The sequence below is a fragment of the Monopterus albus genome, unplaced genomic scaffold, assembly GCF_001952655.1.
Source record: "Monopterus albus unplaced genomic scaffold, M_albus_1.0 scaffold49.1, whole genome shotgun sequence".
Classification (NCBI taxonomy): Eukaryota; Metazoa; Chordata; class Actinopteri; order Synbranchiformes; family Synbranchidae; genus Monopterus; species Monopterus albus.
This window is the reverse complement of record NW_018127929.1, coordinates 307,306-322,716: the sequence shown is the minus strand read 5'-3', so window position 1 is coordinate 322,716 and position 15,411 is coordinate 307,306. Positions and strand designations below refer to the sequence as shown.

Here is a 15,411-nt window from a genome sequence, read left to right as displayed (position 1 = left end):
ACTATAGAACACGACATGCTTCATGTACACAGACCTACTACTAAAATAAAAAATTAACTCAAGGAGAAAGTGGGAGGTCATATCCTAGCGTCTTTCCCTTGTGGCTTTGGGAAAGGAAGGAGACAACAAGCAACAACTTGTGAATGATGAAGACCCTGTGAGGGTGAAACCAAATAAAGTTTGAAACCATTATGCATAGAAAGCAAAAAGAAATGCATTGGTCTGTTATTTTTACATTAAAGTTGCTTGGACCACTGCAAGCATTGCCAGACTTTTTTGCTTTCCATTTTGTTTCCCTGCGTTTGTACACCATGAAAGTTGGACAAGTTGTACCAGTAACTTCTGCTGTATCTGAAACCATTATGCACGACAAGAGAAACGCTTTATATATAGGCTACTTTTCCTCCTTGCTCTGCCCAAAAGCTTTGTTTGGACACCTCGTGACTGTTTAAAATCTTAATAGCATCCATGGTTTATATGTTGGTGTGCCTCTAAATTTACAATTGGCTAGTGAAGAGTAATTCCGCCTCTCAGTTTGACTTTTTTGTGTATAAATGTGTATGCAGTTCTAGTGAAGACAAGATGGAATCTGTTTATACTTGAGTGAGAGGAAATCAACAAACTCCCTTCAAAATGAAAAGAAAATCCCAAGAACAAAATGACATAATTTGCACTGGTCATTCTCTATCTCTATCTCTCTCAACCCAATTCTTTCCTTCTGCTGGCCAGAAAGAAGTGAGTGCGAGAGAAAACAAGATCTACAGAAAGAGAGGGCCAAGCTGTGACAGAGCCCTGTTCAACTCATCACTGGCACCACAGCGACTAGCCTGGCAGTGTCAGTGAGCCTGGTCTGGCAGTCCCATTTCCTTCATTCTTATATCATAGAGTTTCACACATGGACTTACAGAGCTCTATTTTACCTTAGTGGGTGCTGTTTGTTATCTGTCTGGCTTGGTTCCCTCTGCCTGTTTGCTTGCTCACCACATACTGTAAAACCTAATAATGCTACAGTACACTGCTTAGGCCCTGGCCAGCCATTCAGTGGAAAAAGAGGAGCACATAAATAGGAGGAGAGGAAAGGAGAAAACGAGGAAAAGCAAAGGTCAGACACGGACACAGAAGTTGGCATGCTGAAATCCAAATCTGAGCTTCAGAACTCGGGGGCAGTGAAAGCATCCTACTGTGAAACACCCATAAAGCCCTACATATGAAGTTGATCTTTTCTTCTCTGAAAACCTTTCTATGACCTACACATTTTGACAGGCTTATAAAACAGACCACATTACACATTTCTGCAACAGTGTTCAGACGAAAACCAAGCCCTGGTTTTAGGACAGAAGGCTGTCCTAACATCATAGCCACCACCATCACAGACATTATAGCTGGCACAAAGTCCATTTCTATATTCAAACCAAAACATTATGCAGACCTCTCTCGTAAATCCATTGCCCTCTGACCCTTTAACAAAACTGAATTCACATCATGGGCATATAGCTTCTAGTGATGCACTCAGTGGTACCACTGAGAGCAGACTGTGTAGCATGCCAACACTTGGAAACGAGCACTAAAGACCAAGTACAATTGAGGCTGATAGAAATGCCATCAGTTCTGCAAGTCTTTAGATACAGTATAAAACAAAGTACTAGACAAAGTGAAAATCTGACCTAACTTGGCACTATAGAAGTTAAGCCATTGAAAACCTTATTACAATTCATTCTGGGAGAGAAACCACTGCAAAAACCTAATATAATGGGAATCCAACCAATAGCTGTTAAGACATTGTATTCAAGCCACAATCATGGTGACCCCAGAGATGAATTTAGGAGCAACCAAAACCATTAGCAAACATCACCTGAGAACCATTAATGTCAGTGCAAACGATTGTGCTAAACCAGGGCAGATGTAAGGATAAGTAACAACTGTGACCTGCTGGTATCACTAGTCCAGCTACCACCAGTCAGGGTTCATCCTCTTTGCATCATGAATCTGAATCTGTACAAAATTTCATAACAATCCATTCAACAGTTAAGATATTTTATAATAGACCAAAATGGTATGCTAACAGACCAGCACTGGCATTCATAGAGCCATGCTGGTAGGATGGCTAAAAACAATATACACCTGCATCATTCATCATTCACTCAGTGATCTGTGGAGACACTAAAGAAGGAAATTGGGAAATTATTCTTTATATGAGAACATCTACTTCAGTGCAGACAGAGAAATGGACGTCTGGTGAACAGAGACAGAATGTGCTTCTTATTTACTTGCAAAACAAATGAAATATCGACGAAATATGACGTCAGGGCTTCAGGCCAATGTCTTGGCCAAGCACACAAATACACACACACACACACCATACTTGTGCTGATTATCTGCAAATGCACATGGGGAAACATGCAGTACAAACAATAAACAAACACACGCTTCTAATAATTTCACATAAATTTAAAAATATGCTCAAAACACTTTTATCCAAACTCAATCCAAAACCCTTCTAACACAAATACATATATATGTGTATGTATATGAATACACACACACACACACACATATATGTATATTCTGTCTCTCTCTATATTATATACATATATACAACATTAAGAACATTCCACTGAATTAGACTGATTTAGTAACAGTTATTATAAATATAATAAAAAATGATCCCTAAAATAAATCCTTCACCATTTTTATAAGTAGGCTATACTGATAATGACCTAATATACATGCATGTAGACATAATATGGTATCTGTGATAGAGGTGCTGTCACCAGTTGATTATCAATAGTGTAGACTGGGACGTCTGCCTGTTGACTGTAAGAGCAGAGAGATGCCTCTACATGAGGACTGCACAGGGATTATCTTTTTGTGAATCTGCTTGTAGGCAGGTGGATCAGCCAGTACTGTATATGTTACAGCTAGCTATGTGTTTGATAGAGGCACAAAACTGTCTCTATTGCAAAATAGTTTTAGCCATGCTAGCAGTATTGCTCCAGGGACACAGCGTTAAGTTTTCCACCACATTGATCCACACTAAAATGTCTTAGAAACTGTTGTATGAATACGCCACCACGAGGTTGACATTTGTGGCTTTGAATGAAATGTCTCCACAACCACAGGAAAGATTACCATGAAATTAGCTGCAGACATGCATGCCTACTAAGGATGAATTGTAATTAAATAACTTAGTAGAGTAGAAGAGAGGAAAGCGTACCGAGTTGTCCGTCTCTGTGATAATCCTCTTGCTGATGTTTGCTCAGACTCAGACAGAAGAATGTAAAAGCAAGACAGGAAGAGACTTCTTATCTCACTGAACATTGAAAAGGCAACATTTATTGAGCAGTGCTTTGCTTTGCCAAAGACCAGTGCTTGGTTCTGGGAAAAACATAGTCCATCTATGAATGTGAGCGTGTGGGCATGAGTGATTTTACATGCTACTAACATGAGGACCAGTCATTTCTCAATAAAATGGGAAATGTCAAGTGGAGTCCTGTCTAGTCTGCAATGTGTAGATTTTACAAAACATGCAGTGCAAGCCATTAGTTTTAATTCATTCAAACTTAGTGAATAAATCCATCACAGAACCATCAACTATGGATAAATTCTCCTAAGGTAAAATTGTTGCTGTAGAGAAATGCAAGTTTAGGTCTGTACCACATGCCCTTTAATTTATAATAATATTAATACTTTATTAATCCACAAGGGGAAATTCTGCACGTTCTATGTACACTGAGACAGAATACACAAGTCATGCATGTTTCATAATTTAATATTTTTCATGTTGAACAGAAATGAATGGAAACCAACAGATGCCTAATGGTTTCTAAGTGATTCCTAGTAAATAGCTAAAACAGGCAAAACCACCGGTATGCTCCTTTAAAGGGGCATTCCAGTGATTTAGGACTGAATTTCTTTCATAAAGTTAGGAGACTCAAACGACAGAATGGAGAAGACAGCTGAGATATTCAAACATTTAGTACAATTAAGCAAAAATATATTTTTATATTTATAAAAAAAAACTGCTGGGTCTTGAGACAACCAGGAAGGCATCATAAGGGATATTTCTCAGACCTGACCAGACAAAACTGTTTTGTAGCCATCAGAGATACTGTTCAGCTGCTTTTACTGTACACAATGGTACAAAATATGATCAATAAACTGGCCTTCATGTGAAAAACTGGTGCAGTTAACTGGCAGAAAATTTGCTTTTGCTACAAAGCTCAAGAAATTCACTCCATATTTACAATTAATGTAGAGTGGCATCTATGCATACACCCATTTTGGCAAATGAAATGCACTTCTTTATGTATTCTGTCAGTCCCAATGACAGTGTGAGACAGAGAGACAAAGAAAGAAAACAAGCGTCGTTTCTGAGCCGAGTATAAGAGAGCTTGTGTCTTTCTGGGTCTGTGCGTGTGTGTATAAGGGAGGCGGCTGCAGACAGACAGGCTCTAGGGGATTTAAAAAACAGAACAGGGCACCATAACTCATCAGGCTGATCACTGACCACAGACAGACAGACTGGGTTGAATGCTGATGGCTCACTGATAGGAATCTGCAACCAACAACTGACAAAGAGCACTTATCTGCAGGGAAACCCAGCCCGATTCTCACACTCACTCAAACAAAAAACCAATCAGCACACGTGCACACACACACACACACACAGCACATTACCAGTCAAATACACACACAGTTTGCTCTTTTTTGACTCATCACTTTCATCTACCCTGTCATGGTTATCAACATGGCTACTACTTTCATTTCTCAGATTAAGCACATTTCTCATTCTGGCTCAGAGGAACAAAGGAAAATAAATTCAATTCCCTGTTTTACAGCATGGCTCTTATTTTTGTAATTAGACCATTGATCACATCATCTATGACAACATTATTATTCACCAGCTTAATGGTGATACACAGGTTGTGGCGACATGAATAGAACAAAGTGCTAAAGGGTTGATCCACGTGTGGTCCAGTAAGAGTTCACAACATAATTAAGAATGATTTATCCATCTGTCTTTTGGTGAAATAATGAATCTTCTACCTTATTTCTTTGTATATAGATGTGTGTACTCGTACTTGCCACCCCTGATGCAAAGCCATAAAGCAGGCCACCCTCAGATTTTGGCTCAAAGATGTGGGTTGCTGGAGGTGGACACTTTTCCTGCCTGATGAAGTTATAGAGCAGGGTCTTCACCAGTCGACTGGTTAAAGACATACTGGGGAAAAGATGAGCAGAAACAAATACAGTGAGAAACATGGCTGAATAGCCAAGAAATGTAAAAATATATAAAAAGCAGACATAGGACTCATTCATGCATGTGTGCACCCAGTCAGACAATGATCATGTTCCCAATCAGGTGTCCATATTAGGCAACTGGTTGCACACAATATCCCATATTATTGTTTTGCTAGTCTCACACAATCTTGCTTTCTTGACAGACCAAATGGCAAAATCACTTTAGATAGCCTTCTAATCTGTTTTGCCAACATCAGCTACTTGAAAGCCTTTCTTCAGCTTAGTGGCAATTAATCCAAAGTGCTCTCATTTGGCTCTCAGGCTGTGAAAGCCCTAAAAGAAAATTACTTCCATCCGCTGCCCACCTCTCCACTGCACTACTAGACTTCAATATGCATTCAGTGTTACAGCATTTATCTACATTTACTCATATTCAAGATAACAATAAACCAAGTTAAATTGGGTTCAAACCATTTCAAATGTACAGATCAACATCACACAGTTAACAACATTTAGCTTTTACTTTTATATGCATTTAGTGAATAATCTTATCTTACCAGCTTTTACTTTTTGCATTTTGAAGTGTATAGTTATTTAAAAACCAGACTCACTCATTCAGTTTCCCTCAGAACCATGAGGGAACAGTGGAGAAACAAGTATCAACTGAATGACATGAATACACAGTTTGGAACGAGAGAGGCTAACTGTATCAAAGTCTGTCCAGAGGAACAGTAGGCTGGATCAGACAGTGTCACATTGGACTGGAGAGGGTCCAAAAGGATCTGGGCCTGTGTTCAAGAAAGCTGTGAACAGATTGTAGATGACCCAGTTACTGGGACATGTGAAAGAAGCTCGAACAGCAACAGAAATTTTATTAAATGTTTAATTATTCCTTCACTGTGATCTTTGTGCAAATTAGGTTTTCGGTTTAAGATTAGAGTTAATATTTTGGTTACGGGTTAAAAGCTAGCCATGTATTGGGGAGTGCAGAGTATGAACTTGTGTGTGTTTCCTCACCTTCTCCCCTTCATAATGTGCTGGTAGATTATTCCATCTCGGAGGATGTCTTTGCGGAAGAGCTGATAGGAGAAGAATACCAGCAGTGTTGTGACCGCTTCAAACAGGATGCTATAGGTGATGTCGCTAAAGGGAGAGACAGATGCGTGACTTGTAATACAGTACATCATCTTCACATCTAAATATTTATGTATATTAAGGCAGTGTTTAGATATGCGTGTTATAGATGGACAATCAGGTGACAATCAAGGAAAAAGATGCCTGTTTTCTAACAGCAGCATATACAGTATGCTCTCATTCTAAATAACCATCAAGCAGGTTCTTTGCAGATGTGATACACTGAATCTCACTTGCAATACTGTGTACACTAACATATTATATAAAAGGGGTTTTTAAAATTATATGGTTCACAATAAAGTGGCAGCACTACATAAAGATATCTTTTCAATGATGCATATTTGTTAAACTGATCCCCTTTAGACATGTTTTAAGACAAAATACTCCATCATAATTGTTGCAGGTTAATTTTTCAAATGACTAATCAACTGACTAATCACTTCAGTTCTTTACCTACAAACTTACAAAACCAACCAGTGGCAAAAGACACAACTAAGCACAGGAAATAAATGAAAAACCGATGTCTTTACCATTAAAGCTACAGTATGCAACTTAACGTAGGGTAGCATTATGCTCCAGTTCAACCCACTCTGCTCTGGCCAGCGCTCCCTCTGCCTGCTTCACTGAGCTCTACTACGACCTGCTACGCTCCACCGCGCTGTCCGGTTCTTCAGATATTTGTCATTGTGAAATACAATAAATGAGAATGCGAGACAACCTATTGATCAAACAGAAATAATTGAAAATCTCTGATTGATTAGAGAGGTCAGTCCTGCTCAAAACCTTCTAGAAGCTAATATCCCTCCACTGCCCTGCCAGTGCAGTTCAGTGAGTCTGGGTCAGAGGAGGCTTTGAAGGAACCGCTCCACATTAAGACAAGTTGTGGAGCGGATTTCTACAGCACAAATGTTTGAAAAACATTACATACTAAAGGTTTCATCTTAACTTTATTTTATCAATAACCAGTATATTTCAAGGTTTATAAAACTGTATAATCATAAGGTAAAATGTTCACAAAAAGACACATCCCAAACAACTGCCAAGAAATCAAGTGTTTTAGTTTACAAAATATTTCAGTGTATTTTGGAAAAAAAGACATCGCATAGCAGCAAGGTCTTCACAATAGGCTTAGCTTTGTAACTAAATCTATGTTATTGAATCTAACCATAGGCAATATATATATTTAAATTTATTAGAGATACAGTATTTCACAAGATGTGTAACAAAAATGGACTTACTTTTCAGTATCAATATGCTTTAAGTGCTTACCTAGAAAAATTATATAACAACTACTGACAACTTTTTTTTTTTTTTTTATTAAACCACAAAAGGTGGAGAAGTCTACTAGCGATCTGGGGGAAATATACAAAAAGGATCACAAGATTCCCAGGAGCATGTACACAGAAAATCGTCCGATAGCCACAAAGTGGTGGAATGAAGAAAAACAAAAAGTCTTCAAAGTGCCCGGGATAGTGAATAATGTTGGAATGCTGAAAGCCAGAGCCAACAGAAGAGAAGCAGGGAGGAATAAGGAAAGAGAAAAAGTAGGGAGACAGCGGGAGCCAACCATCAAGAATGACAATACAGACAAAGGAAAAGTGAAAGGAATAGCAAAAGTCAGTCATGTTTCTGTGAGCCTGCAGAGATTTTCTTTACAGAGACGTACATAATGCATCTCCCATTGATAAGTGAACACAATGAAATATTTCCTCATTAAAGCAGAGTGAGTGCGCACACCGCCCACTGAGAGTAAAGCCTGATACCATTTTTCAGTTATTGCTGTATGTTCTCTCCTCTCCCACTCATTGGCAACACTCCTAATCCAACTTTCATTTCAAGTATTTTCTCTTCCACTTAGCAACCAACACTTTCTCTCTCTATTTCATTTAGTCATATCCCTTTCTTTTATGTTGTCCTATTGCTCATCATGTTGCCAGCTCAGCGCTGCAACATGTGATGTCTGGCATGTTACAAAATGGATTTCTTCTTCTCTCAGTTAGTGACTCAAGGAGGGAATGAGCAAGCTGAGCACGCAAATAAAGTTACACGACATACAAACTTTTCACAAACTGCTTTTCATTAAAGGTTCAGTGACTAACATCCGAGACACATTAACAATGAATAAACATGAACACAAACTAAAAGATGAACATGACTGAACAACTGCACGCAAGTCACGTCACTTTGATATTTTAATGTGATTATGTTGATGACATAATGTCAAACAGGTGATTCTGAAAAAGTGCCATCAAAATCAAACAAAAACAACAAAAAAAAATTACTGTGTGGATAAAGTGATTGTAATAAGTCTTTTTACAGTGTGGTAATCAGTCTGGCATATCTGACCATCTTAATCCGTTTTCACACATGAACCAGGCCCAGATTTTGTCCACAGCTGCCTTTTCACACATGTAGCACACAACAGGAGATGGTCTGTGTCAGAAATACTCCAGTTGGTTTATGCGAGGGGAAGTGTGCCTGGGTAGAGCCAACAGGAGGTAGGACATGGCGTGGGTGGTCAGGTATCCAGTTTATAATTTGGTCATAAACAACTGAGTCTCTTGCCATATCTTAAATTTGTCTGACAATTCTGGCACCGGCTCTTAAAGACAGATGTTCCTGAATTTCATTGTCTCCAGTTAGATGTTTTTGTTGGTGTCTTCATTGTAAATGACTGTTTTTCTTCACCATCAGATGTTTGTGTTCTTCATGCGCAATAGCTTCATGTGAATACTCTGGACTGCTGTATTCTCACATGGGCTCACTCCAGCTCAGTTGTACATTACACAGACTTTGTACTAGGGAACTGGCAGAGTAAAGTCTGCTTAAGGTCTGGGTTGACTGACTCGGACATTTGCGTTCTCACATACAGCTCCACTGGGTAATGTCTAGATAATTTCAGGGTGCCAGTGCATGCCTGAAAAGGGCATTAGTGTATACAAAACACAGGGGGCTTAATCCAGCCTTCACCTGACATGTAGAATATATACACAAACAAATGAGATACTTACAGCAGGGGCACTTCAATGATCAGGTGAACAAGGTTGGATAACAGCTCCTCGAGAAGGTCTTCGCTCCCTGTTTCAACACAAGGGGTAGAAGGAGTTTTTATATGAGACATATATGGCAACTCCCTGTTGGTCATAGCCTGCTCTCAGCTCCCACTGCACCAATGCCTCTCTTTATGGTCCCTATTTCATGCTCACTAGACAAAGGAAGAGCACTGAGAGAAACAGGGACTGGGATTAAAATGCATCAAGACTTGCAAATAACTTGGTTTATTTTCTCTTTAGCACTTTCAAACTGCATGTGTGTTATAACAATCATCCAACACAGCAGATCTGATGTCTGGTAGAGAGTTGCAAGTGAGGGAGTGTGTTTCTTTGTGAAAATGTCACAGTTCACATGAGCAAGTGAATACTGGTAAAAAGGAACAACACCAACAAACAGCCACAACAAAATGATAAAACTAAAGGATAACGTGAAAAATGTCACTTTCATTTGATGCTTATTGCGTCTGTTGGTGTTATTTTATTAACATTTATCAAAGTTATTATTTACATAGGGACTTGGCTCAGATAGAGTTGGTGCTAGAGGCTAAAAATCATGTGGTGTTAGAAGACTCATACTTGTTTTACCAGATTTCTCAGAGATAACACATCCAGCTCAGTAGCCAGTGGCATTTCTGCTCATTAAAAAAGTGTTACTCATGTGACCCTAGTAACTATATTGTGATAAGTCTCAGCTTATGAGTCTACGGTGAGACAAACACTTCAAGGATGTTGTCCTTCTCTCAGCAAATGTTGTGGAGTTTATGTAAAGCACATTCAAGTGCAACAATGCTCAAACTGACTTAAAGACAACACAGCTGTTAGTCCTTCCATATGGTATGAGGTATTCAATCAGAATTGGCTGAAACCTCTGAAGCCGTTGCTTTCATGCAATGTGTGGCCCCATTTCAGTCTCCCAGTGATACAGCCTTCCTTTCACAAATCAAACTGTGATGGAGCTCACCTCCACAGGAGCCTGGTGCCCTCTCGTGGTAGGAGAACTGTAGGTGCAACTCCTCTTCACTCATCTCCCTGATGAACACCTTGAGCAGGCAGCGAATCATGAACAGTGCGTTGTGGGCCTGCCAGATAAACAGCTGACTGCGGAAGAGAACCAAACCAAGAGCATCACATTCAAAGTCCAACACTAAACATTCACTAACACTACACATTCTAACTGTTACTGTCAAACAAAGGTTATGAAGGGGCATTCTGCTGGGTAAACAAAGCTGACTACGTGCTGCTGGTCTGTCATTTATTTACAAAGGAAAGATTGGTTGGCCATATGTTGTTTTATATGTAAACTATTACACATTTTCATTACCAAGAGTTGCTCAGTATTCTTTAGTAAGGAGAGGCTGGGATAATGGCTTACGCATTTTGCATAATGAAACTGGATCCTAACTGCTCTAAGAGTAGTGTTTTGTAGCTGACTCAGAGATCTGACCTCCAGGAAAAGGAACAAGAAAGAAGTTATTTTTCTCATGGCAATTAAAAAGCATGAGGATATCACCTCATAACCAGTGGAGCACACTCTGAATGAGGGTCAGAGCACAGACCCGCTGGGGCATCTTATGTCTCTACCTGATTGGTTACCCCTAACTTTAAAGACAACTTAAGATGCAGTATACAGTATCACCTCTTCAACTCTTGCAAAAATACAGCAATAACAAACACATCACTTCAGGTAAGGGTGTACTTGTTTTCCCTTGCAAAACTCAAAGGTTTTTCTCACAGTTGCAATATGAGCTTCATTCTGACAATCCAGAAAATGGTGCAAAGGACAGAAACAAAACTAGGTGTAAGGCACAATGTTTCACAAAAACTAAACAACCTGAGGGTGTCTAAGTCCTCAGTGGCAAGTGTGCTACACCCAGAAGATACTAGTTTGTTTCTGGGACAAAACCTGTTGTGAAACATGGGTAAAATTTCTAAGAGTGGAAGGTGAACAATAACTCCAACCCTTAGTGATGTTTAATACAGAATGAAGAGTTCCTATTAGAAACATTTGTGATCTGGGCAGGGTCAGTCTCTGTGAAAATGAAGTTTGGCAGCAAGGGGAGAATAATACTACATCTGTTGATGGTTATACCTCAGAGGTTCTCATTGGAAACTACAACCACTTCAAGTGTTTCTTTGCTTAAGAAAAATAGGAATTCCCTGTGCGCCTGTGATCAAATAATAACTGGATCACACAGGGTCTGTCATTCCCAACGCAGTCATCTGAGTTCAGTCTCTCCTCCGAGGTTCCCATACTCACTCTTGGCATTCTGTAGAGATTTTCAGCTCTTTGGTTCTTCCCAGGAAAATTTTCACAAGAGCACCAAAGTTTCCTGTCCTTGGATTGTTTTCAACTTGTAAAAAAAAAAAAAAAAGAAGAAAAAAGTTTTTAAAAAAGTAGAAGAAAGAAGATATTGACAGCATTACACAATCTATAAAAACCTCCCAATGTCATAGTTTGGCATCAAAACAACCAGAAGAAAGCAATGTTGACATTTTAAACTCCAGAGAAGTTAGTATTCACTGGGACAACTCCATTAAGGTATAAATCACACACACACAACATATTAATTTTACATCCAACATACTGAGGTTCTTAGCAAGGGGGATGACAGCCACTTCCAGCAACTTAGTCTCTCCACTGTTTGAAAGAAAAAAAACAAGGAGCAGTAGTGAGAAACACAGTACATACTAAAAAGATATGCAAGTGAAAACGGATCAGAGGAGTTTGCTTAAATTCTTGTACTGCCTGCCCTCTGCTGTCATGCTACAAAACTGTAGTATATTCACACAATAACACATTCAAATTGTTTGCAGGGACAAAAATAAAACATCATACAGATTCCTATAAAAATCTAAATGGGATGTACAGGACAGGACATGTTAGGCTGCACTCCAGGTCTTTTTTTAAATAATACATTTACTGTTTCATTCGGTAAGCTGGAGATATTCATGGTTTATAATAACTAATGCTATATCATTTGAGTTTAGTGTGGAATTTGTTTTTTATGGTGGACAGCTGTCATGTCATGCTTGTGTGCAGTTATGTTGCAGGTGAGTCTCATTAGTCTTTGACAGTACAACACATCATTCTGCTCTTAGTGCATTACTATGTTCACTGGTGCAAACCCTTTGTTATTAGTTTCAGCAAGCCAAAAATGGCCAGACCAGCAGGGCCACATGAAGACCTTTAAAAGAACAGTTTGATATTTTAGGAAGTACATATATTCATTTTCTCGCTAACAGTCAGATGCCAGCATTGATGCAACTCTTATGTCTGTATGGAAAATATGTAGCTACTTTCAGCTGTGTAGCACAGAGACCAGAAAAGGCGGGAAACAACCACATGGCTCTGTCCAGCAATAACAAAACACACCTAGATACATCTAGCACACTCACTCATTCATATTTATATTGATAAATGTTAGTGTTAAATCACCATTTCCCAAGCAGTTATGCACTAGATTATTTTTTTAATGAGACCAGTAACTTGCTGGACCCCACCGCTGGTTATCTGGCTCCTGGACAAGAAAGCGCTTTGCCCATAAAGCCTAATAAAATATGATTTGTTGATTTGTTTTGTGTAAGAATTGAACAACCAAGATATAATGTCTTTATAAGTGAACTTTACAAGTGCTGTTAGATGGATTTTGTTACCTTTTGGCAGAGCCAGGTTAGATGTTTTCCCCCTCTGTTTTCAGCTACACATTAGCTAGCATAACATCAGCTACCATAAAGCAATGCCAGGGACATAGTTCTTCTCATCTAATACTTGGTATGAAAAAAAAAGCATATTCTTTTAAAAAGGTATGTGAATTATACATGGTCAATCAGGTGATAATCAAGGAAAATAATCAAGGAATTAGGGAAGAAGGTTCCTGACCTTGGAAATAGTTTGGCTAAAAAGAAAAGCCAGCAACATTTGTGCACCTTTTAAACTGCAACTGAGAAACATTTGGTAATTTGACTTATGACTATTAGTAGGATTCAACAGTTTCAGTCAACCATGTAATCACTTATTTACTTATATCAATTAACTGAAATAAGCTGAGCAACATGAAATGTGAGCCTGAGCATTGCTAATTGCTCTTCAATTCTATGTCAATCAAAAGGATGAGAGCATTGTACTACAACAGTTTGGCAATAATCTCACATATATCTGAAAGAACTTTCCCATGTGTTTACCTGCTTGTGGGGCTGATGAAGGTGAAAGAGATGAGCTGGTTCCAGAAAGGGTCATTCTCTGATATGGACTCGGTCCCCACCAGAGCCTTCAGGCTGGGGTTATTGGGCAGGTCACTGATCTGGCTGGTGTTTGCTCCCATCTCTACTAGCTCTGCTCAGCCAGACTCACCACACTTCACTGTTTTGTCACCGGGCATATGCCAAATCCTAGGGCAGAGGGATGTATTACTCTTTGGTGCCATCACTGAACAGGTACAAACAAACTAAATATGTCACTTCACAAGTGCACCATCATGATGTCGTTATGAAGTGAAAAACCAGCTTCCATTTAACACATAGCCATTACATTACACCTATTAAATTTCTCTGTCTTAACTCATATATGTACAGTAGGAGGTGCCCTGGTGGACCAAGGTTTTAAAGTGCTGATCATTATATCGTACCATTCTCAGTTCAAGTCAGGGTGGGGACGTTTGTTAGTTGAAAGTTATTTCACATCTCTCTCTCCCCTCACTTCCTGTTTGTCTGTGCTGTCTGATCACTTATGATATAAACGCATTAATCACCCTTCATTAAAATGTTGAAATTGTTCATTCACAAAAGCTTCTTTTTTTCCCAATCACCCTTCATTAAAATGTTGAAATAGTGGAAAGTTCATTCACAAAAGCTTCTTTTTTTCCCTTGATTCCTAATATCCTGACAAAGTCAAAATTATTAACACAACACACAGCACATCTGCCAATTGTCACTGAGATCCTATCAGATTATTAAAATATGTAGTTGACCTATCCAGACTGCTTGATGACAACACTTCAGCATTACTGCCTTACTGGAGGATATGATTTTCCATTTATCAGCCAGTCAGAGTTTGACTTCTCTCTTAAACACAGAGACTACAAGACTTTGGTCCTTACCAGCAACTGCGTACAGTAAAAATATAAAAGTTTAAGGCCCAACTGTCACAGACATAAGATTCATTTTATTAGTTAACACTTCACACAATGACAACTGTGATTAAATATCACCTGTTAAATTTTGCTAAAACTACTAACAGAGCTATCATGCATGTCTTTGTTCCTTCCTGAGTTTTTTTTTTTTTACTTTTAACCAAGATGTTATTAGGCTGAACTGTGCCAATATAGTACACAGATCATAGATATGTGCTCTTGTGAAATGTGACATTATGTGAATAGAGGTCAGAAAAAGCTTTAAATTGAACAGAATGGTCTGCAGGTCATCAAATGCAGACAGTAATCTGGAGATGGAATGAACTACAGTGCAAATACAATATAGTGTATATACAGTGGGTACGGAAAGTATTCAGACCCCCTTAAATTTTTCACTCTTTGTTATATTGCAGCCATATGCTAAAATCATTTAAGTTCATTTTTTTCCTCATTAATGTACACACAGCACCCTGTATTGACAGAAAAACACAGACTTTTTGACATTTTTGCAGATTTATTAAAAAAGAAAAACTGAAATATCACATGGTCATAAGTATTCAGACCCTTTGCTGTGACACTCATATATTTAACTTAGGTGCTGTCCATTTCTTCTGATCATCCCTGAGATGGTTCTACACCTTCATTTGAGTCCAGCTGTGTTTGATTATACTGATGTGACGTTATTAGTAAAGCCACACACCTGTCTATATAAGACCCTACAGCTCACACTGCATGTCAGAGCAAATGAGAATCATGAGGTCAAAGGAACTGCCTGAAGAGCTCACAGACAGAATTGTGGCAAGGCACAGATCTGGCCAAGGTTACAAAAAAATTTCTGCTGCACTTAAGATTCC

The 15,411-nt window shown here is 38.8% G+C and overlaps 1 protein-coding gene across 1 annotated transcript in view; it reads right to left on the bottom strand.

Moving 5' to 3' along the window:
- The window catches only part of dym (dymeclin), a 47,009-nt gene that overhangs the window by 29,202 nt on the left and 2,396 nt on the right, over positions 1–15,411 (bottom strand). The window contains exons 3-9 of the mRNA XM_020600922.1: positions 13,611–13,817; positions 12,014–12,066; positions 11,686–11,779; positions 10,390–10,526; positions 9,387–9,453; positions 6,259–6,384; positions 5,082–5,221 (exon numbers count right to left, since the gene is read on the bottom strand). Of these exons, the coding sequence (XP_020456578.1) occupies positions 5,082–5,221; positions 6,259–6,384; positions 9,387–9,453; positions 10,390–10,526; positions 11,686–11,779; positions 12,014–12,066; positions 13,611–13,750 (757 nt within the window). The 5' untranslated portion in view covers positions 13,751–13,817. The remainder of the gene's footprint in view (positions 1–5,081; positions 5,222–6,258; positions 6,385–9,386; positions 9,454–10,389; positions 10,527–11,685; positions 11,780–12,013; positions 12,067–13,610; positions 13,818–15,411) is intronic.